This window comes from Leptonychotes weddellii, chromosome 2, assembly GCF_054177405.1.
Source record: "Leptonychotes weddellii isolate Sample4059 chromosome 2, ASM5417740v2, whole genome shotgun sequence".
Lineage (NCBI taxonomy): Eukaryota > Metazoa > Chordata > Mammalia > Carnivora > Phocidae > Leptonychotes > Leptonychotes weddellii.
The window spans coordinates 174,694,225-174,718,575 of NC_138370.1; the positions used below are offsets into that span (position 1 = coordinate 174,694,225).

The 24,351-nt window shown below is 48.9% G+C and overlaps 1 protein-coding gene across 2 annotated transcripts in view; it reads left to right on the plus strand.

The window, feature by feature from the left end:
* The window catches only part of TBC1D14 (TBC1 domain family member 14), a 92,234-nt gene that overhangs the window by 33,661 nt on the left and 34,222 nt on the right, over nucleotides 1-24,351 (plus strand). For both annotated transcript variants that reach the window (XM_081812674.1, XM_081812673.1), the window contains exon 3: nucleotides 14,467-14,587. In XM_081812674.1, coding sequence (XP_081668800.1) covers nucleotides 14,467-14,587 — 121 coding nt within the window. The remainder of the gene's footprint in view (nucleotides 1-14,466; nucleotides 14,588-24,351) is intronic.

The following is a 24,351-nucleotide window of genomic DNA, read 5'->3' on the forward strand; positions in this document are numbered from 1 at the left end:
CTCCAGTTCCATCCACGTCGTTGCAAATGGCAAGATCTCATTCCTTTTGATGGCTGCATAATATTCCATTGTATATATATACCACATCTTCTTTATCCAGTCATCTGTCGATGGACATCTTGGCTCTTTCCACAGTTTGGCTATTGTGGACATTGCTGCTATAAACATCGGGGTGCACGTACCCCTTCGGATCCCTACAATACTGTATTTTTCTAACGTTAAGTAAGCTAAATTTGTGTTCTTGGAAAAAATCCCAGCTTGTTCGTGATATATCATCCTTTTATACCTATTATTGGGTTTGGTTTGCTAATATTTTTTTTTTTTTTAAAGATTTATTTATTTATTTATTCATGAGAGACAGAGAGAGAGAGAGGCAGAGGGAGAAGCAGGCTCCCAAGGAGCAGGGAGCCCGATGCGGGACTCGATCCCAGGACCCTGGGATCATGACCTGAGCCGAAGGCAGACGCCTAACCATCTGAGCCACCCAGGCGCCCCTGGTTTGCTAATATTTTATGAATTTTCTGTCTTTATTCATAAGTGCATGACCTGTAATTTTCCTTCCTTTTAATGTCCTCATCACGTTTTGGTATCAGGATTATGCTGGCTTTCTAAAATGGGTTGAGTGTTCTGCTTTCTGTTTCTCAAAGTTTCTATAAGATTTTTCTCTGGTGGTTGAATGAACCTACCAATACGTTACAACTTATAGAACCATACACCAAAAAACGCAAATTTTATTGTATATGAATTTTATTTACGTATGTATTTTTAAATTTTTTTTTAAAGATTTATTTATTTATTTATTTATTGGAGAGAGAGAGAATGAGAGACAGCATGAGAGGGAGGAGGGTCAGAGGGAGAAGCAGACTCCCTGCCGAGCAGGGAGCCCGATGGGGGACTCGATCCCGGGACTCCAGGATCATGACCTGAGCCAAAGGCAGTCGCTTAACCAACTGAGCCACCCAGGCGCCCTGTATTTTTAAATTTTTTAAAGTAGGCTAAATCACCACCCTGAGATCACGATCTGAGCTGAGATCAAGAGTCAGACGCTTAACCCACTGAGCCACCCAGGCGCCCCTCCTGTGAAGCCTGTTTATTATTTTTTAAAGTTCTTGTACAGTAGGGACGCCTGAGTGTCTCAGTCCTTAGGCGTCTGCCTTTGGCTCAGGTCATGGTCCCAGGGTCCTGGGATCGAACCCCGCATCGGGTTCCCTGCTCAGTGGGGAGTCTGCTTCTCCCTCTCCCTCTGCTCCTGCTCTCTCTCGCTATCTCTGTCGCTATCTCTGTCTGTGTCTCTCAAATAGTCTTTTTTTAAAAAGACTTTATGTATTTATTTGACAGAGAGAGACACAGCCGGAGAGGGAACACAAGAGGAGTGGGAGAGGGAGAAGCAGTGTAGGGGGAGTGGGAGAGGAAGAAGCAGGCTTCCCACTGAGCAGGGAGCCCAATGTGGGACTCGATCCCAGGACCCTGGGACCATGACCTGAGGCCGAAGGCAGACGCCCAACGACTGAGCCACCCAGGCGCCCCAAATAAAAAATCTTCAAAAAATTTTTTTAAAAAGGCTTCACGGGAGGGCGCCTGGGTGGCTCAGATGGTTAAGCGTCTGCCTTCGACTCGGGTCCTGATCTCAGGGTCCTGGGATCGAACCCCGCATCGGGCTTCCTGCTCCTTGGGAGCCTGCTTCTCCCTCTGCCTCTCTCTCTCTGTCTCTGTCTCTCATGAATAAATAAATAAAAAATCTAAAAAAAAAAAAAAAAGGCTTCACGGGAATTTTAAAAATACAGACACACCCACGCACACAATGTCAAATGATCCCTGTAGGGGCATCAGAAAGTCCTAGTTGAATACATTTTTCTCTTGGTGAACAATGCCTATAAATGTTTTTATTGAATGACCTAATACATTTCCTTGGGGGGTTCAAGGGAGGAATAAGAGGTTTGTTCTCTGAGTTTGTGTATTTCTTCCATAAAGATTTGGAAGAATTCATCAGTGAGGCCATTTGGACCTGAGTATTCTTTGTGGGTTTTTAAAATATAGATATTTTTGGATTTTTATTTTTTTTCTGAGATACAATGGATAAAACCCTCATACTGCAGGTTGAGGAAGAATTGGGAGGGATACAGGCACATGAAGCTGCAGGTGGCTAGCGTGGGAGAGCTCAGCGTAATGAGAGAGTGATGGGGAGGGGGGCGAGGGGTGGGAGGGCTTGCCTACTGTGTCCCTACAGCCCCTGCCTGCCTGCCTGGTCAGGAACTCCCAGCCCCAGTCCCCTACTCAGAGCTGCTGGGCCAGACCAGGACTCCTGGGGAGGGGCGGGCAGCAGGAATTTTAAGTTCATGCATTTAGTCAAAACAGTCCTTCTCAAACCCGAGTGAGCATCAGCAGCACCTGGAGGGCTCATTCAGGGCCTGCTGGCCTTACCCCCGAGTGTGATTCAGTTGGTCTGGGCAGGGCTCAAGAATTTGTGTTTCTTGCCCCTTCCCAGGTGATGCGGCCTCTAGTCCAGATACCCCACATTGGGATCTGTGGTGCCAGAGGACATTCGATGGTCAGCACCTGTCCATCCACCATCAGCTGCACTGGGGCTGGCATTCCGTTCGCCATCCCAGAGCCCGTTCCTGTGCCGGATTGTCTCTCATATTTGATTGTTTTCTTTTTTTTTGATTGCAAAAGCAAGACATGCTTTTTTTTTTTTTTTTAAGATTTTTATTTATTTATTTGAGAGGGAATGAGAGACAGAGAGCACGGGAGGGAAGAGGGTCAGAGGAAGAAGCAGACTCCCTGCCGAGTAGGAAGCCCGATGCGGGACTCGATCCCGGGACTCCAGGATCATGACCTGAGCCGAAGGCAGTCGCCTAACCAACTGAGCCACCCAGGCGCCCAAGACATGTTTTTTTTTAAGCAGTACAGAAATTTGTAAAGTAAAAGGAGAATTTTCTCTTTGGCCCTCACTGTCTCCTCCTCCCAGAGAGGAGACCTACTGACTTTCTGCAGTCAGATGTTTCCTGTGCCGATGTAAACGCACAAATACACAGAGCACCCTGGCTGGGGTATGTGGAGGATTGTTTTACCACGGGCGAACTGTTGACACATGACTGAATGATACCCTAGTGACGCCCTAGGGAGAGCCGACCTAGAGGAACTTCTTGTGGGTTTACAGTAGGTCATTTTTGTTGACCTTGAAGTTGTTAGTTAGGTCTTGTCATTTTTTTATACTTAACGGTACTTGAAGTCAAGAAGGTGGGAGTATTCTCTAGTGATGGTTCTAAATTTTATTTTATTTCTTTTTAATTTATTTTTTAAAGATTTTATTTATTTGACAGAGACACAGTGAGACAGGGAACACAAGCAGGGGGAGTGGGAGAGGGAGAAGCAGGCTTCCCACTTGAGCAGAGAGCCCGATGCGGGCTCAATCCCAGGACCCCAGGATCATGACCTGAGGCCCAAGGCAGATGCCCAACGACTGAGCCACCCAGGTGCCCCTAGTGATGGTTCTAACGCAAGTTTTTGCCAGGGATTTATGGGACAGCGTTTGGGACTCCCCTACATACCTGATCGCTTCTTCACAAAGTGTGATGTCTGGCACACAGGAGATGACGTGCCAAATGGGATTCTGCTTCATTCCTCAGGCAGAAGAAGCGCCTGTAGGTTTTGTGGCTAGTTAGCCCACCCTCGCTGGCAGGGCGTGGCTCTGGGTCTCTGCAGAGATGCGAGGGAAGAGCTGTGCTGGGAACCCGGGAACCCGGTCACACAGGCTTTGCTTCCCAGACTGCCCGCCCTCCTACCTCCCTGTGACTAGTTGGGAGTTGGAACACTGCCCGCCTCACCCCTTGCCTTTCCAGCTGGTCCGCCTCGGCCCGCGTTCCTTAACCTTGCAGACTGTGGATCAGGGCCCCAAAAGGCGCCCATGGTGCCTCCCTGGGACTGTGGCGCCGGCTCCAGGGATGTGGCCCAGGGAGAGTCTGCGCTTCTGGGGCTGGCCTTTCAGAGCCACGTGGCTACGGTTGACCCCATGGCGGCCTCCCCAGCGCTCCTGTTAATGGACAGGTTAGTGGTTGCAGTCTTGCCTTTCTTGCTTTTGTAATCGGAGGCCTCACTGGAGCGTGGTTTTCGCCGTGTGTGTAGGGTTTAGTATGATTTAGCCATCCCCCCGCCCCCCTGGGGCAGAGTTGTTTCTTTGGGTAATCCTCGGTTTAAACTGGGTGTGGTCCCAGGAGCTCTGGGGCCTGCGTTTGTATACCGCAGGTGGTATCTGATGCTCACTACACTCCCCCGTGTTGACTGTTACTTCTATTTTTAGGGATCGGCTTTTTAAAGATTTAATTTATTTATTTGACAGAGAGAGACAGAGTGAGAGAGGGAACACAAGCAGGGGGAGGGGAGAGGGAGAAGCAGGCTCCCCGCTGAGCAGGGAGCCCGATGCGGGGCTCGATCCTAGGACCCTGGGATCATGACCTGAGCCGAAGGCAGACGCTTAATGACTGAGCCACCTAGGCGCCCCTAGGGATCAGCTTTTTAGCATCAGATACTACTTGGGTAACATTTTCTGAAGGAAGAGAGACGCCAAGTGTTTCTAGCTCTTGGGTACTTTTAGTCCTGTGTGGAACTAGGAATTTTGAGCCTGCTGTTTGGTCACAGTAATAACACCTCAGTGTGTGTGTCTCACTCACCTCGTATTTCCTGTAGGGGAGGAGATTTTGTTCTGGCTTTGTGGAGTGCGGTTTTGTGTTTTGTGTTTCTGTGACAGCTGAGTGGGCTGGCCCTTGCCGTGGGGTTTTCAGAGCAGAGTTAGGCCCCGTGGAAGTGTACGTGGCCGTAGAGTGTGCCAGTTTTTGAGGGCTGGAGATCTGGAAGAAATACCTAATAGGCTTTAGAGGAATCATTCAGGAGTTTTGCCTTCTCTGCCCCAGGGGAGTGCCAGGATTTATATGTTCCTTCAGGAGCACATTCCTTGACCTCACCGAGACTCAGTTTCCCATCTGTGCCATGTCGACTCTAATACCTCTCTGAGAGGATTCAGACCGGGTGGTGTTTCCATGTGATGATGACACGCCAACAAGGACTTCTGTGCTGAGTTCCATCCCTCACGTGGAACGTGTGTGACGGGCCTGGTGCAGTATTAGGCACCAGACAGGTGCTCTGTGAAAGGTGAGTGTGGCTCAGAAAACGGTGGAGATGCCCATCTGTTCTGGGAACTGAATGTGAGGTGTGTTAGCGTATTTCTGATGACTTTGGAATGAGCTTTGGAAGGTCTCGTTTGTCAGTGGGACAAAAGAGGGAAAGAGCCAGAAGCCCTAGGGAACTATTATTGAATTAGAAGCAAGAGTTCAAATGTACAGTCTTGAAGGAGGAGGACTTTGGAGGTTTATTTTCCAAGATTCCGAGAGAAGTTTTGAGAAATCCGGTGAGTGTGGCTTGCAGAACCTGCTCCACCGGGTCAGGGAGGATTGCGTCCTTCCACTCCTGCTGCCCTCTGCCAGGAAGCAGCCTCGGATCCTCAGGTCCAAGTCTTGGTTCTCTGTTGCTTAGCTGTGTGTCTCTGGGCGGGACTCCCCAACCTCCCTGAATCCTGGCTTCCTGTCCTTTAAGTGGAATAATTCTTGTGTGATCGTTCTGAAAATTCCTCCAAAAAGCATGCATTCAATACATATGTTTTCCTATATGCCAGGAACTGTTCTTTTTTTTTTTTAATTTATTTGACAGAGAGAGAGAAACAGCATGAGAGGGGATAGGGTCAGAGGGAGAAGCAGGCTCCCCGCTGAGCCGGGAGCCCGATGTGGGACTCGATCCCAGGACTCTGGGATCATGACCTGAGCCGAAGGCAGTCGCTTAACCAACTGAGCCACCCAGGCGCCCTGCCAGGAACTGTTCTAGATCCGAGAAGAACTATAGTAAATAGAAGAGATAGGATTCACTTGTCGTGGACTTCACATTCTGCTGATGAAGGCACAGGAAGTAACAAGCTGATCATTCTCAACTTGAAATACACTGGAGTGCTTGCTCTCTGTGGGGCGCTGTTCTAAGTGCTTACCCTCAGCACACACTTCAGGGGCTTTGAAATACACTGGCGCAGGGACCCAGATCCAGCACCTCATCTTTGTTGTCAGCTAGCCTCTTAGATTGCTCCTGAAATCACCCTATTTTGACTTCAGTAATGTCTGGAAGTGAAGTAAGTGGGGGTGGGGCTGAAAGTAATACCTCAACCCCACAGCATCTAAGAAGAAAGGGGGTCGGTCCTTGGACTATACTGTTTCTTGTCGAAAAGCGGAGAGATGGAACTTTGGGTAGAAGTCCTTGCTGGAGTGCCCTCACATGGAATCATGAGGTTTTGGCTTCAAAAGTCAAAACATGACAGTGTTGGAATTGTGATGTTAGTGATGCTTAGCCTTCAGGACTCCTCACTTGTGCCTAATTTTGTCTTTATAATTAAGCATAATTTTCTTTCTCAAGAGGATTCCCTGGGGCACCTGGGTGGCTCAGTCAGTTAAGCATCTGCATTCGGCTCAGGTCATGATCTCGGGGTCCTGGGATCGAGCCCCGCGTCAGGCTCCCTGCTCAGCAGGGAGTCCGCTTCTCCCTCTCCTGCTGTCCCTGCTTGTGCTCTCTTGCTTGCGCTCTTGGTCTTAAATAAATACATAAATAAAATCTTAAAAAAAAAAAAAAGGATTCCCTAAAGTGAATAAGCTTCAAGGCCCCCTAAAGCCCGGATCTGGCCCTGCAGGCAGGTGGGGGGCACGCTGCGGTGGCAGGTACGCTGAAGCCGGGCCAGCAGACGGGCCAGGTGCTGCGTGGCCCACCCGGGAGCCGCGGCTTCGCTCCGGCTCTGGTTGTGCGGGAACACGTGCCCACGGGGCCAGATCTTGCAGCCCTTCAGGAGAAGCCAGAGACCCCGGGTTTTATTGTGATTTCTCGATCAACACAAAATGTTAACAAATATCTCAAACTGGAAAACACCGTGTACAGAAAACACAGGCTACCGGTGCGTCCTCTCTCCCGGTGGTCCCTGCACACACGCCTGCCCTGGTGGTTTGTGTGCGCTTTCGCTTCATCCTCGCAGTGGCCCCAGGAAGATTTGTCTTCTCTGTTTACAGATGAAGAACGCGAGGCCCAGGGCTGCCGCTGCTTCCGTGGGGGGTTGGGGGTGGGAAGCCCTGATTGGAACCCCGTGGGTTCAGATTTGGGGGCCCGCTTGCTAGGAAGACCGCTGTTCTGCCTCTGCCTGAAGCTGCTGGAGCAGGGGTCGCTACGGCAGTGTGAGGGGACAGCAAGGAGCTTGGGGCCACTTGATTCTTTCATGTTCCGCCCCCATGTCCTTGCAGCCGTGCTTTCTCGTAGGAGGTTCGGGAGGGAGACGGGAACGTGTGTGCGCTGCCCAGTTAACCACAGTGCTGGCTCTCTGCTCTTCTGGACGGTGGCCGCCCACCAATCTCATCCGTCTGGGGGGAAGGGGGCACTGCTGGGAGGCCTGCAAGGGCCGGGTTTTGAGTCCCTGGTGGGTGATCTTGGGAACTTGTCTGACTTGTAGGCCACTTTCCTTGGCGTGCTGTCCCCAGTCTCACGCAGCCCCTGCTCCCAGCTCAGTGGCCTGAAGCCCCATGTGGGCAGGCCCTCACCCCAGCAGAGCTGTCGTGTAGGCCGCGTGGGCTGAGTGCCCGGATCCCTTCCCGGGCACGGCTCACCATTGCTTTTTGCTTCTCTCTTCCGAAAGGCTTCATGTTTTAGTATATGTGCTGCCGAAGGGAGCACAAGGCTTCATGTTTTATACCAGTAGAGTACTAATGAGCATGTTCATTTTCTTCTCACCGTTTTGCTCTTATACGGCACTTTCCACCTGACACAGCAGGGGCTCCTGGAACTCGCCACCTAGTGTTGTTAGGACTTCTAGAAAAATCGGGCACTGTTTTGGGGTTTGATGAAGTCTTACTGATTTGAAAGATGGGGGTGGGAGTGATGCAGAAGCACTGTATTTATTTACTTATTTATGATTTATTAGAGAGAGCGAGCGAGCGGGGGAGGGACAGACAGACAGGGAGAGAGTATCTCCAGCAGACTGCGCTGAGCACAGAGCCTAACGTGGGGCTCGATTTCACGACCCCGAGATCATGATCTGCTTGAGCCGAAACCAAGAGTTGGATACTCAACTGATTGCACCACCCAGGCGCCCCAGTTTATTTATTTATTTATTTAAAGGTTTTATTTATTTGACAGAGAGAGACACAGAGAGAGAGGGAACACAAGCAGGGGGAGTGGGAGAGGGAGAAGCAGGGCTTGATCCCAGGGCCCTGGGATCATGACCTGAGCCAAAGGCAGACGCTTAACGACTGAGCCACCCAGGCGTCCCTTTATTTATTTTTTTAACTAATCTCTGCACCCAGCGTGGGGCTCGCACTCACAGTCCTGAGATCAAGAGTCGCACGCTCCACTGACTGAGCCGGCCAGGTGCTCCTCGCTTCATTTCTTATTGGCAGAAATTCCTAATTTAGCAACGGTTTTTTGTTTATTAACTTTCTTCAATAGGTGATGCAGTTGCGTGGTACAAAATCCATAAAGTACGATAGAGTATATGGTGAAAAGTTTCCTGTGCCCTGTGCCCCCCGGTAACCCGTTGCGGGAGCAGCAAATGCCGTTTCTGTCTTCTCCCAGGGGGGGGGTCTGTGCTCTACACTCTTACGCATCTCGCTTTCTTCCTTTAACAACAGGTAGCTCATCGTCTTTCGGACAAGTGCCCCCGACCCATCTTAATGCTGCATATGGATGTGTCATGAGCCCTTGGGCTGTTTTCAGTCTTTTTGTGATGTTTTAAAAAAACAGTTTGTTCCAGCTGGCGTATCTCATCAAGATGACATGCACATTTCTCATGCGTTCAGTTGCATATGTGGCTGGGGGCCCCGTCCTGGGCGGCAGAGTCAGGAGGTGAGGGGTGTGGAGGTCTCCGGGCTGTCTGCTTCCCCACTCCCTCAGCCCCACTTGGCCCCTTGGCAGCCTTCTCTGGGTTTTCTGCCTATGGGGGCGCACTGGACAAGCCTGTGGCTCATAGCGTGGAGGAGGCGGGGGAAGGGGAGCTGTGGTCAGGGTCTGTGCAAACCCAAGCTCGACTCTTCTTGGTGAGGACCGGGTCCTGATGGGCCATTTTGTCCCGGTTAAATGTGTTCGTGCCTGATCTTGCTGCTAATTGTGATGAGGCACTTTACTTGTGGCCTGGCGCCCCACAGCTCACAGGAGAGCTGGTGGGCAGAAATTAACACGCCATTATTTTTAGCATTACTTTGTCATTGGTGTCCCATATCTCTTCCTCTGAGTTGTTACCTCTTGAAATGAAAAGAATTATTTTGCAAGCCAGGGGTAAGGGCCCCAGTGAAATCTTGACTCCCTTTTCCTGCGCAAGGGTCTTTTGCCCCCACAGGATGTGAGGATTATTCTTTATCCTCGTAGTGGGTGTGGCTTAGTCATCAACCGCCGCAAAGCGTATTTCCCAAGGCCTCTTAAGCATTTTTGTAAAATGCATCCGGATAGGCCTTATCAGCAGATCCCCAGTGGGGCCAGCACCTTTTGGGTCACCTTCCTTCAGCCCACCATTCCTGTAAACCTGGCCTCTGCCCCCCAGGTCCCTCTGATGCCTTCAGGGTGTGGAGTGCTGGCTCAGCTGGAGGGGATTGAGTGGAGGACAGGGCTGTCAGTCCCCTAGAGGAGAAGCCCTCACACGGTGATGGGGACAGCAGCGACTGTCCCCTACTGAGTGTGCGCGCGAGGCAGAAGGCCAGGCCTGTGAGGTCCCTCGCATCGTTTGATCCTCGAAATGTGCCTCTGATCAGGAGCACATTAAGGGTAGGGGGACGGCACGTGTGGTGGTGCCACAAATGGGGAAGCCATTGAAGGGATTGGGGGACAGGGCTGGTGGGATCCGTTTGTGCTCTCAGAAGATGGTCCCGCCCGCTGTGTGGAGGAGATTTCTGGGGCGTTGTGGCAGATGCAGTGGGAGTTCCTCAGGGGCCCAGGGCCTGATGGTCATGTCCTGTGCCTGAGGGACACCTGAAGAAAGGGTGGGGTAGGCACATGTGCGGTGTGACAGGCTGTCTGCAGGCCCGATGTGTGTAGGCCCCGGAAAGACACAAAGAGCAGGGCTGGAGAGGGGGGCCAGACCCTTGCCAAATCAGGTGAGAGCTCGAGCTAACTTGAGGAGAGATGGAAGGTTTCTGAGCAAATAAGACCGCCTCTTTTGTTGTTCACTATAGTTGAGGCCCTCAGAATGATTCCCTGGATGAATGCGGCCTGGCAGGTTGTTGAGAGAGCCTCCTGCCTGCAGGGAGGCTCCTGGGGCGAGGCTCATGAAGGATTGTAACGCCATTGCCCGCCTCTTAGGGGACCTCTTTGGAAGAGTCTTCAGCGGCTTCCTCTTCATTACTCACCCCTGCCAGCTGCAGGAGGGTGGACCCGAGTGGGCATCACGGAAGAAGGGGGATAGTCAGGAGGAAAGCCATGCCCACTCCCAGGTGGGCTGCGTGTAGGTCAGAAGTGCCAAGTGGGTTTGCGGTTTGCTCGCCGGTGCGGGTGGGTGGGGCTGCAGTCCTACCATCCTCATGGCTCTGCACCTGCCTCCCCTGCAAACACATATGGTCGCTACTCCATTTGCCAGCAAACAGGTATGGGGCACCTGCTGCATGCTGGCCAAGATTCTGGGGTTGCAGAGGGGCCTCTGCTCTGCTCTCCTGGCAACCCCACCCCAAGGCAGAGGTGTGTGGAGAGGAGAGGGGACAGGGTCCCTCCAACAAGCACAGAATAACTTGGTGAGTGCTGTGGGGATAGCTCCTGTGGGAGCCCAGGCCCGGGGGTCCGGCTGGTGGCAGCCAGTCAGGGAAGGCTTTGCAGAACCAGGGCAGACGTGAGGACTTCCTGAAGGTGGTGGTGGGACAGGTGCATTTGAAATAGTTGATGAAACAGGAAGGCTGAATCAAGCAGTCCCCGTGTTTTGCCCCCTGGTGAAGTATCACGGATGGTGTCGATGGCTGGGGGTATGTTAAATTCGCTGGGGCCCAGGGCTCGAGAAGCCCAGGGATCCATGGCTGTGTTTCCCTCTGGGCTCTCCTGGACTGGGGAGAATGGCACCACTGTGTGACTCTCATCCAGGACGACCCCAAGGGTGCCTCCTGGTCAGCCAGACTGCATAGGAGTCAAAGGGCGCGGTTGGGGCTCCTGGGCTCTCCCCACCCCATCCATGCGCCTGGCTTGGGAATGGGGTTTGGGCACGTGACGGGCAGAGGCAGGTGCTTGGCTCTACCTGGCCTCCTGGGCTCAGCGGCCAGCTCCGTGCCAGGCTTCCAGTGACCCACCGACCTGGAAGGGAAGCCAGAGACTGGAACCTTTCTCTGGGCCGCTCCCTGTTCCCTGTGCCGAGGACACAAAGGGCTGAAGCTTGGGCGGGATTTCCTGTCCTTTCAGAGCTCCTCGGCCTCTGATCCACAACAAATAATCCAACCAGGGATACCTCTCATGAGCCTTTCAGAAGTCATAGCCTCTCATGTATCATGATTTTTGGTAAGTTCTATCTGTACTACGTTTGTACAGACTTAGAGAGCCTTCTCAGGGGATGGAGAAAGCAAGGTTTCTGTTCCTCTTGCTGCTTCTGCTGGCCGTCTCGGTGACTAGCACCACAGGTCCGGTTCGCCTCCCGGGTCACAATCACCCAGTCGCTTCTGTGCGGTTCTCTATCCCAGTCCTTACTCCTCTAGACCCTCAGTGACCTGCAGCTCTCCAGATTAGGGTCGGGGTTCATCAGGAGGTGTAGGCCTTGCTCCTGGCCCCTCCCCTTCCAGGTGCATTTAGTTTCCTCACCTTTTGTCCTTCGTGCCCCGTTCCCTTCTCCAGAGGCATCGCCTCTTTAGCAAAATGTAAGCCAGTGAACCAGGCTCTTAGTGCCCTTCTGGGCACCTGAGGTTTTAGCTCGGTTTGAATTGTGTGTCTTCCACCAAAGGCTGAGTCTTAGATGTTAAATAGGCTGGGCCTGGGGACAGCTCAAAGTTTATTTCTTACAAAGGTGTATAGAATTGCCTTGGGCTATGAAGTGGTTTCTGAAATGGGTTCTATTATAACCACAACAGAAAAGCAAGGAAGAGTACGTGAAACCATTTGTTTCCTTTTGGGAAGTTTTTATACCTCTATTTATTTATTTGACAGAGAGAGACAGAGAGAGGGAACACAAGGAGGGACAGAGGGAGAGAGAGAAGCAGGCTTCCTGTGGAGCCCGATGCGGGGCTCGATCCCAGGACCCTGGGACCATGACCTGAGCCGAAGGCAGACGCTTAACGACTGAGCCACCCAGGCGCCCCTATACCTTTATTTTGATATGATTTCAAATTTATTGAAAAGTTGCAAGAAAAATAAGGAACTTCCACGTATCCTTTACCCAGATTCACTGTTCATGTCTCACTTCATGTGTTGTTTTTTTTTTTTAAAGATTTTATCTTTTTGGGGCGCCTGGGTGGCTCAGTCGTTAAGCGTCTGCCTTCAGCTCAGGTCATGATCCCGGGGTCCCAGGATCGAGTCCCATGTCGGGCTCCCTGCTCGGCAGGAAGCCTGCTTCTCTCTCTCCCACTCCCCCTGCTTGTGTTCCTGCTCTCGCTCTCTCTCTCTGTCAAATAAATAAAATCTTTAAAAAAAAAAAAGATTTTATTTATTTGAGTGAGGGAGAGCAGGAACAGGGGGAGAAGGAGAAGCAGGCTCCCCGCTGAGCAGGGAGCCCAGTGCGGGGCTCAATCCCAGGACCCTGGGATCATGACCTGAGCCGAAGGCAGATACTTAACCGACAGAGCCGCCCAGGTGCCCCCCACTTCCTGTGTTTTATCTGTTCTGTGACTCTGGTATATATGCCATGTAAGCAAGTAGGTATTTCTTGGAAGCATTAGAAGAACCAGTTGGAGGTACTAGTACATTCCCTAAGAACAAGGGCATTGTCTTACATAAGCACTGTGCAGTTACCAAGATCAGCAAATTTAACGTTAATCTCGAGCCGTTTCCTAGTCCACGGTCTGTATTCACATTTTGCCTGTTGTTTCAGGAATCTTCTCTGATAGCCCGTCCGCTGGTCGCTGCCATCGGCGAGGCGGGCCGTTGGCAGCACGCCGGAGGGGGAGGCGCGTGCTGGGAATGCCGGCTCTGAGCACCTGCCCGAGGAGGCTTGCCTTTGTAGGAACAAGGAATTTGTGGGAGACGCTTTCAAGCTAGGTGGAAACTCTCTTCCTCATGCAGCTGTGAGCTGCCAGGCCGAGCGCCCACTGGCCCTTGCCCGTCACTGTGCTTCCTGTGCTTGTTAGGCTGCTTTTCCTCTTCCCCCGCTTCTTTGTGTTTGCTCGGATCCATGTGGGCTCTTGGATTTTCGCTTTATTCAATGGATGAGAATCCCTTGCCCTCATTATTTATTCCGACGGCTCGATTGTTCCAGATTTAGCCAGTGGGAGTCCTTGTTTCAAGCTGGCTACTGTGTGCTTTAAACATGTCCCCGTATTTCTCTGGGCACTTTCTTACTTTCTAGCACAGGAGATGCTGCGGGTTCATTTTATACTTTCCAGTGAGCTCTGGAAACCCTTTGTTTTTAATGAATGCACCAGTATGTACATTCCAAAACGTAGTTTATTGTGTACTACCGTTGGGGATTTATCTGTGTTCTTCGGGACTTTGGTGTACATGTTTTTGGGAGAGAAGACCTCATGACTGTCGCCTGAGTGGCTCTCTTTTCATGATAAGTGGGTAATGCAGATTTACCTTAGAGATAACTTAAACTGAGCTAGAGGTTAATTATTAAAGCAACTCTTATTTTTTTTTTTTTAATTTTATTTATTTATTTATTTAGTGCATGAGAGTTGGGTGGGGGGCGAGGGAGAGAATTTCAAGCACGCTCCACACTGAGCACAAAGCCTGATGCTGGGCTTGATCTCCTGATCCTGAGATCATGACCTGAGCTGATACCAAGAGTCGGACACCCAGCCGACTGAGTCCTGTGGTGCCCAGCAGCTCTTACTGTTTAAGCGCTGACTGTGTGCCTGTCATTTTAATTCTTACAAAGACCCTTGTTAACCATAAGGAAACTGAGGCTCAGAGAGGTGAATATACTGGTCATAGTCACACAGCTAGTGAGTAATTGGGCCAGGGTTTCAATTCAGTTCAGTCTGATTTTAAAGCTACCTTTTTTCTGAAATATTTTATTGTGGTATAAGGTATTTCCTTACTCCAAACTGTAGAATTTGTACATGTCACGGTTGAACAACAAAAAGCTTATTTGTGGTTTTAGGGGCTTTTTCCCTACTGCATAATTCTGTGTCTTCTATGATGACAAGTCTGCAGAGTTAAAGCTTGTGGTTCATCACAGTGTTCTCTCAAAGGAAAGGCCCCTTGTTTTCATTAGAGAGTGACTGCAGTCCTGGTGTTTCTGTGAATACCCAGAAGTTCCCTAACCCTCTTATTTTCTTCCTATAGGAATTTGCTTGCTAGAAAACAGAATGCAAGACTTGACAAACAAAATGACTTGGGATGGAAGTTATTTGGAAAAGTACCACTTCGAGAGAATGCTCAGAAAGATTCAAAGAAAATACAAAAGGTATACGACATACAAAAATGCAGAAATACGCTGTGCAGCATATATTTATGAACCTTGCCAAAATACCTTTATGGAGGCTTTGAAATTGGAAAACTTTGTGTTGATCTGCATGCCAAGTTCCTAAAATTTAAGTCTGTCTCCAGAAAGTTGATGTCTTTAACCTTTTCCATTCCTTGTAGCTTACCGCATGCGCACGAGAGCGCTGGATTTAGCTCTTCGTAACGTCACTTGGTCAGTTTTTCCACTACTAGTTGCAAATGTGTTTATTGTCAAATTTTTATTAATTGTGTTCCTTATTAAAGCACTCTCCCTCTCCGGTCCCCTGGGTTTCTTGGAGCTTAATCCTTCCAGTGCTGATTTGGCCAGGAATGCAGGGGCCATCATTCACCCCGGCTGTGGTATGACCCTCTGCCCCTTGCTGGCTCGGGAGCTGCCCCCTTGTCCGAGCGTGGGGAGGGCCTGCGGTTATCTCATCACCGGGCTTCCTCGCTCTCCATGCAGGGAGTGATGCCAACAGCTGGAGGCATGTGCTCATCTTCTCAAAGACGGCTCATGTACAGACTCCACGAGGCCAGGGGTATCTGTGGCCTTGGACCCTGACTGTTACCGCCTGCGTCCTCCCCTGGGCTCTGAGTCCCAGCCATCCTCACAGACTGCCGTTTGCCCAGGGCTGCGACACTGCCCCCCATCCCCAAGCAGGCTGACTCCTCCCACCTCAGTTTTGTATTCACTGACAGTCGTTCAGTGAATATTTTTGAGGACCTACTACGTGCCAGGCCTCGTGTGTGGTGCTGGGCTTCGAGAACTGACCACGGCACCTTGCTCCAGAGCGCCCCTCTGGTAAGGAGAGGCCTCCAGGGCAGGTAGGGAAAGGAGCACTAGGGGTGTGTGTGGGGGTGGGGCAGGGCCTGCTGGGCCAGGCTGCACCCAAGGTCAAGTTCAGAGGTGTGGCAGAGTTAATAACGTGGGGGATCATGAGCTGAGTGATTACCCTGTGCTGGTTTCAAATGAGTCAGCACTTGGGCTTCTAGTTCATGTAAAGCCTTCTGAAGAAGGTACTATTATTGTCCTCATTTTACCGAAGAAGCACTTAAGACACAGGCTGAGTGACTTGGGCAGAGCTGGACCGTACCCCGGGGCCCTCTCTGCTCCTCTGCCGAGGGGCTGTGTGCCGCAAGAGCCCGGGGAGCAGTGGGAGGGGCTGTCCCTGGGGCTTGTGCGCTGTGCTGGGCCTGGAACCTGTCTCTGACCTGAGGGCTTGGGGGAGCCCCTCGAGGGTTTTACTTACCTCTGGAGTGATAAGTGCCCCTGGCAGGAATGTGGCTCTTGGACTAGTCCAGAGGAGTAAAGTGGGGTCTGGCCTGGCGCTGTGGTTGTTGTGGGTTGCAGGGGACAGCCCCTTTGAGTACCAGACACGTTGGGTAGAGGGGCATAGCGTGTGCGGGGAGGCGGTGAGTGCATGCTGGGGCCCTGGCTTGAACAGCATGAGGGATCTGCACGAATTTCAGGTGTTTCTGCCTTGGCAAACTGAAGGTGTTCTGAATGTTGTCCCAACATTCCCTGTAGCAGTTGTCTGGGCCCAGGACTCTCACCAAGTTAGAATTCGTTTTTATAGATTGTTATAGCATACAATTAAAAGGTGATGTGTTTGTATGCAAAGCTCAACTATAAATTCTTAGAAACTAAATAGCCAAGCTGAATTTTTAAAAGAAATCCACGCTTTGAAAAAAGTAACCATTATACTTAGATTTTCCCATGACTCAGCGTGTTTGAATTTCTTATCTTTTTCGTTCCCTTTTTTTTAAGGTGAACATGGATTATGTTCTTGAACCTAAAGAATTTTTGTGAACCAAAATGATTAGGTCCGCTAATTATGTGTTAACACAATACTGCAAAGAAGAGGACCATTTGGCTTCAACCATCAATAATAAAGGATGTAATTGTACCTGCATGAGTTACACGATCCTGCCCGTGTCCTGTTCGCTCATGCTTTGTGTCTCTGGCCCTCTATCCCATGCCTCCCTCCCTGGGGCTGGCAAGGCCCATGCGGGATCCAGGGCCAGGGACCTGCCACTGTGGGGATGCTCCTGGGCATCAGGCTGGAGCTGGCTGTCCAGTGTCAGCTCACAGCCTTTAGAGAGCGCAGAGCTGGGGCTGACTGTCGGGGCCCGTGATCTCAAATGGTGCCGACAACTCCAGTTAGAGCCGAAGCATAAGGAAGGGTTTAGGAAACTCTATTTCCTTTTCCCATTCTCTTTGAAATGTTTTATCACACAGTGATTGAAGAGCATGGACTTTGGAGTCAGACTGCCAGAGTTGGTATCCCAGCTCTGCCACAGCTGAGCTGTGTGGGCAAGTCACATAACCTTTCTGAGCCTCCTTTCCCTCCTCTCTAGAATTTGGAGAACCATAGTACCAGCCTTGGAGGGGTGAGGATTAAATGTGCGAATGTACATCGTGCTCAGAACAGCGCTGAATGTCGTAAGTGCCAGAAAGCGTTTGTTGTTGTTACTGTGACACACAAGAAACAGAACGCAGTGTGAGAGAATGAGCCTGAGGCCTCCATAAACCCCTTCACTTGCATGTTCAACAAATACTGCACCATGCTGAGGCCAGGCCTGTGGTTGGGTCGGCACGCTTCAAGGAGCCTGTGGCTGAACCGAGGGGACAGGTGCACACACCAGCCAAGGTCTTTGCACTGGAAGACTTGCATTTGATTTCCCACTTCACCTCTCCTTATCTGTATAACCATGGGCCAGTTACTCCTTGGCAACTAGGGCATTACGAGTCCTACTCATTGGATTGTTATACATTAAGAGATCATGTATGTGAAATATTTTTGTCCCGTGTTTAGCACAGCCTGTGGTCCAGAGTTAGTAGGCAAGGAGAGGCAGTCATGACTTTTCATTAAGAAATTGGTCCAGCGGGGCGCCTGGGTGGCTCAGTTGGTTAAGCGACTGCCTTCGGCTCAGGTCATGATCCTGGAGTCCCTGGATCGAGCTGCTCGGCAGGGAGTCTGCTTCTCCCTCTGACCCTCCCGACCCTCCCCCTCTCATGTGCTCTCTCTCTCTCAAATAAATAAATAAAAATCTTTAAAAAAAAAAAAAAGAAAGAAAGAAATCGGTCCAGCAAGTGGTGGGTGCTACCTCTGGTTTGCCCAGGACATCCTGGGACACATCTGACATCCTTGTAACGGGTCCAGATTCTCTTCACTTGAGCCCTGTGTGTACATGCCTGCCATTTTTAGGAAATGCTGCAATGTTACTTTCAGTTACGTTTTCAGATTTCATAAAAGTTTTGGAAAGTAATGTTCTCTCAGCTTGCATTATTTCAGAGAGATGTTCTAAATAGGGGAAACAAAAATGACCAAGGATAGCTATGAGAATGACACTAAAGCGGTGGTTCTCAAAGTATGGTCCCCGGACTAATATCATGACCATCTGGGTGTTTGTTAGAAACACAGGTTCTCAGGCCTCACCCTAGACCCACTGAAGGAGCTGTGGGGCTGGGGGCACCACAAGTTGTGTTCTAGCAAATGCTCTAGGTACTGGTCACGCGCATTCACATTGCAGAAACACTGCTCTTGGAGAAGGGGATGCTGGATATTGAGAGGCAAATAGCCATCTTTGCCTACAACAGGTTAAATAAGTGGTCCAAAGTACACTACATACACATTGTGGCAGCTGCTGGTGAACTGGAGAGGTCCCCGAGAATAAAGACAGGGAGAACGCATTTGAAGACAGCTGTCTTCGGGTCTCCTGTCATCGGGTTTGTATGCGCCAGGGCTCTGGCCACATTGGCCCATCGGGGCAGCACACCCTTTTCCTTGTGAAGAAAGAGGAACCTTCCTTCTTGGATTCCACAGTCCTGTGTTCCACAGATTTGAGCCACTGTGGGGGTCTGTCCTGGGATTACAGTGAAGGGCAAGACTTATGTGGCCCCTGCCTTCGTTGGACCTTACCGTAGATCGGGGGCAGAGATTAAAGCACCAGAACTCTAGGTAATTGCAGCTGTGATAAGCCTTGTGAAGGCAGGTGGCGTGTGGCCATCCTAGAGTTTCTGCACCACTGGTTTTTTCAGGTGACCGCCCATTCCCAAGTCCAAGGGGCATTCCTCGGCCCACGTCTTATCAGCCTCTCCTGTGCTCCTTGCGAGCCTTTCTGACCTTGACTTCCAGGTCACCACACTCTCCTCTGCGGGGTGCCCTCTAGATTTTAGAGTGCCTCTCAGGTGCTTCTCTGTCTGTGGTCACCCCCTAGGAGACCTCAGCTGGACTCGAGGCTCCACTGGCCGCCCCCACATTTGTTCCCAGCCAGGACCTCATCCCTGAACTGTAGATTTCGGCTGGGTGCTCCACTGGGTGTCCTCCAGCCACTTCCTGTCTGACTCTTACTTTGTTTTTTTCCATACCGTTGGGCCTCTTCCTTTTGCATGTTTCCCCATTTTGGAAGGCGATGGACTTAGCCTTCTTCTTCAGGTCTGAAACTTGAGAGTTGTTCTTGACTTCTCTCTTCTCACATCCTCCTTCCAGGCTGACTGGCGTTTTGTTTATGTCTGCGTTCTGTCCATGACTTTGATGTGCAGCCTGGTTTGGGAAGCAGTGATTTGCTGGGGAATTTCGATGCTCCGGTGATATTGTGAGGATGAAGTCTTATTAAAAGATCTCACTGCCATCGCCTGGTGTGAGGTAGTTGTGGTTTACTGTTCCTCAGTTGCTCGAACTATTGGAAACGGGGGGTGGATTTGTAAAGATAAATTAGCAATACTTAATTATCCTGGTTATATTAATTGGTAGAAGACGTAGAAGACGTTAGCAAATTAAGAGAAAGAAAACACTTGGCGTCTTATTGCCCTGAAAGAACCACTGTTTGCATTTTGGTATTGTTCCTTTCAGTAATTTTCTCATGCACTGTCTTTTTATTTTTATTTTTTTGAAGAAAAGACCACTTAAAAAGTAAAGGTGAGTCTATGTAATTTGAGGAGATGTGGGAGGAGCTCAGGACTGCACACATTTGGGGGATGCTTCAGAGCAGAGTTTGTGAATCTTTTAGACATAACACTGGGTACATGGACTTGAGGGATTCAGGCAGTGTGCTGTTGACACCCCAGCGCAGCTGCTGACGGGCAGGGACCACTGTAGGGAGTACGGGCTTGCGGGCTTCCTTGTCCTGGATAAAACATGTCCCGTGAGCCAAGAAGCACACCATCTGAACAATGTGTTTGTATAACCTGGAACGTGTTGGACGGCCTTCTGGAATTTCCAGTCAGCTCTTAGATATGAAAGAGAGAATCCCAGAAGAAGGCAAATCCAGAACAGCCTGAAGTGGTATTCATTCTTCTCACCTCTGGGTTCTGTGAAGTCTGGGTAATCAGAAAAGCATAAATCATCAAAAAATGCAGAAAAGACAAGCCTGGATGGTCAGTGCAGGTGGCTGGTGATGGGCCTGCAGGTAATTCTAAAACAACGAGAAAACTTCCTTCATCTTCAAAATGGGTTTGAACCAGTTTACAGAACAGAGCAGTTCCCAGTTCTGGGTAAGGAGTAAGCATACTCTAACCTGTCTCCTGATGAATACAGCTATCAAACTGGCAGGTGGACTGGGGGGAAAAATACCACAATTCAGAATACCTCTGAGTTGATTGACTTTACCATTTTTCCCCTCTGATATTCCCCAGGCCAAACTCAAGGTATCCTAAAACCCAGACATGGGTGTTAATGAGCACTAGGTATTAGAGATGGGTTAGATGGGTGTTGGAGAGCACTAGGAAAGTCTTTCTAGTTCGTGCTGAGGAGTGGTACTCTCACACTCAGAGAGAATGCAGAAACCCTACTTTTCATTTTTTTCTTTTCTCTGTTTTCTCATTCCCTAGCACCCATGCAGTCTCCTGGCAGCAGAAACGGGCCAGCAGGAGCCTGAAACTCTAAGGAAGGGGAACTGATTAGAGGAGGTTTATTCCCAAGAAGGTGGGGCAGACCCCTGATGCCCTATTCTCTCTCCTCCTACCACTTGGCCCAAGGTTGTGGGAGGTGTGTGTCTGGCTAGAGAACCAGAAAAGTGGTGACCCAGGAAATCTGCAAGTTCTGGAGACATTGTGGAGAGGAAGAGCTCAGGAAAGTGACCTTTAAGGTTGTTATGAACTCCGAGGCTGACTCTCAAGTTGTGGATACATGGATCTGACCCTAACTAGCAACAGTAGACTTGAAAACTGGACTTTGGGAGTAGACCAGCACCCATGCTGGCCACTGGGCAGTGCACATGGGGGGTATAGTCAACAGATGCTGTGAAGGCTTTGCAAAGTCAGCTGACTTTGGAGCCATAACCCACAGAAGGCTATTTGGAACATGGGGCTGGAATCCAACCAAATCAATTGTCTATTAAAATAAAAATGTCAACATTCTCCAAAGGGTTTAGACAAGACCCCCGAGTCTTGTAACACAGCAGTCAAGATGTCTAGGATGCCATTCAGACATACTAGGAAAATCTCAACTTCCGTGGGAAAAGGTAATTAACAGATACCAGTACCAAGATAACACAGGTACTGGTGAATTATCCAGCAAAGACTCTAAAGCAGCCATTATAAAAATGCTCCAATAAATAAGGGGGAACGTTCTTGAAATAGGAAGGTAGAAAGTATCAGTAAAGAATTAGAAAATAGAAGGAGGAACTATGTGAAACTTTTTTTTTTTTTTGAGAGAGCTGGGTGGGTGAGGGGAGACAGAGGGAGAGACAGAGAATCTCAAGCAGGCCCCATGCCCAGCGTGGAGCCCGACACAGGGCTCGAGCTCACGACCCTGAGATCATGACCTGAACCAAAATCAAGAGTCAGATGCTTAACCAACTGAACCACCCAGGAGCCCCTACACAGAACTTTTTAATGAAAAGTAACAGTAACAATAAAAAGCTAACTGGATAGCCTCAGTAGCAGAATGAAGATGATAGCAGAAAGAGTGCGTAAACTTTGAGACAGGTCCATAGAAACCATTCCATCTGAACAATACAGAGCAAAAAGATTGGAGGAAAAATGAACAGAGCCTTAGGGACACGTGGGGCAGTACTAACAGGTCAAATGTTTGTGCTCTTGGGGTTTCAGAAGGAGAGGAGAAAGATGGGGTGCAGAAAAAAATATTGGACAAATAATGTCTGAATACGTCCTAAATCCGACAAAAGATCTAAACTTACAGATTTAGGGAGAGGGGGGCTCAGTGAACTCCAGACGGGAGGAAGCCACAGAGGCCCATGCCCAGACACATCATAATCAAACTGCTGAAAATAAAGACAAAAAGTATCTGACAAGCAGCCAGAGAAAATGCATTACCTATTGGGGAACGACAATTTGAATGATTTTTCGCATCGGAAACCCATTTTTAATGTACTGGAAGAAAAGAGCCCTCAGTCCCAAATTCTGTCGGGCATGATACCCTGCAAGGGTGAAGGTGAAATACAGGGCTCTCAGATGAAGGAACAGTGGGAGAATTTGTTCCCAGCAGATCTAACTCAGTGAGTTGCTAAAGGAAGTTTTTCAGACGGAAAGGTCATTACACCTGAAGGAGACTTGGAACATTTGGAAGGAAGAGCAGGAGAACGGTGAGGGTCTAGGTAGGTACAGTGGACCCCTGTTGTCTTAGTGAGCTCTTTAAAACATGTCCTACTGACAGCAAGGATGAGACCGTCGTCTGGTTTTCAATGTCTGTAGGTGTCACATAGAGGGATATATATGGTGGTAAGAGTGTAAAAAAATGAAATATGCGTTATAATCCCTAGATCGACCACCAAATTATACAAAGAGTAAAAAACACAGCAAATTAAAATGAAATTCTAAAAAGTTCAAAAAATAAATCAAGGCAGGAAAGAGCAAATAGAGGAAGGAAAAACGTAAAACAGACAAGATGATAAACTGAAACATATCAGTAATTATGGTAATATAAATGGTCTGAACACACCAGTTGTGTGTCTGAATGCCTAATCCTGACAGATTGTCAGAATGGGTGAAAAAATTAAAAAGACCCAAATATGTGTTGTCTAAAAGAAACTCACTTCACATGTAAAATACGTAGGTTAAAATGAAAGGATGGGAAAAGATATACCACAAAAGCACTAGTCAGAATGAAGATGGAGTAGATAGAGTAGCATAAGAAAAAGTAGATTTCAGAGCTTCAGATTTCAGAGTTCCCAGGGACAAGGCGGGACGTTACCCAATGAAGACAGAATGACTGAATGTGTGTGCACCCACAAGAGCTACAGAATGCATGAAGCAGGGCAGAGCTGGAACAAGTGTACAAGTCCGCAGTTATTACTGGAGTGATGACTCTCTAAACAGTGATCCATGGACCACTGACAGAATCAGCCAGGACACAGAAGGACTGACCATCACCCATCAGCCAGCAGGACTGACCTTTGGAGAATACTTCGGCCTCCCGTGAGAGCACCGCACACATTCTTTTTTTTTTTTTTTTTTAAGATTTTATTTATTTGCGAGAGAGACAATGAGAGACAGAGAGCATGAGAGGGAGGAGGGTCAGAGAGAGAAGCAGACTCCCTGCTGAGCAGGGAGCCCGATGTGGGACTCGATCCCGGGACTCCAGGATCATGACCTGAGCCGAAGGCAGTCGCTTAACCAACTGAGCCACCCAGGCGCCCCACCACACACATTCTTGACAAGCGTGCATGCAACATTCACCAAGATAGACCATAACCTGTGTTATAAAAGAAACCATAAAGCTGGAAGGATTAAAATGACACAAAATGGGTTCTCTAACCACAGTGGAATTAGATCATAAAGCCGTGACACAAAGATAGCAAGAAGCTTCCCCAAAACTTGGAAATTAAATACGTAACACACTTCTAAATAAATCATGGGACAATGAGGAGGTCACAAAGAAAGTTAGAAAATATTCTGGACTGAACGAAAATAGAACATACCAAAATTTGTGGGATATAATGCTTAGAAGGAAATTTATAGCATTAAAATGCTTATATTAGAAAAGAACAAAGATCTCCAATCAGTAATCTTGATTTTCTATTTTAAAAGCCATGAAAGAAGCAAATAAACCCAAAGCAAGCCAAGGGGGGGGGGAAATAATAAACATAAGAACAGAAATCAATGAAACTGAAAATGAAAAAATAATAATGAAACCAAAAGCTAGTTCTTTGAAATGATGAAGAAAATTGATCAAAACTGACAAAAAGAGAGGTGAATCAAATCATCAATAAGACGAGTGAAAAAGGGGGATACCACCACAGACCCTACAGAAATTAAAACAATAATGAGAATGTCATGGATAACTCCACGTTCTTAAGTTTGGTAATTTAGATGAAATGGTCCATTTCTTTGAAAATCACAAATCACCAAAACTCATCCAAGATGAATAGATGACCTGAATCATTCTCTAATTATTAAAGAAATGGAAATCTCCAAGCCCAGGGAGTGTCATTGGTGAGTTCTACCAGTATTTAAAGAAAAATAACATCAATTTTAGAGGAGGGACTACCTCCTGATGCATTTTATGAGGCCTGTATTGCCCTGATACCAAAACAAGACAAGTGCAGTACAAAAAAAGCTAGTTTCAGACCTCTATCCCTTATGAAGACACACATAATCCCCAGTAGAATATTGGCAAGTTGAATCCATTAATACTTAAAAAAAAAAATGGGCAATACACCACAACTAAGTGGCATTTTTGCCAGGAACGCAAGGTTGGTTTGGCATTTGAAAATCAGTCAGTGTAATCCCCCATATTGACAATCTTGGGTGAGTCTCAGGGG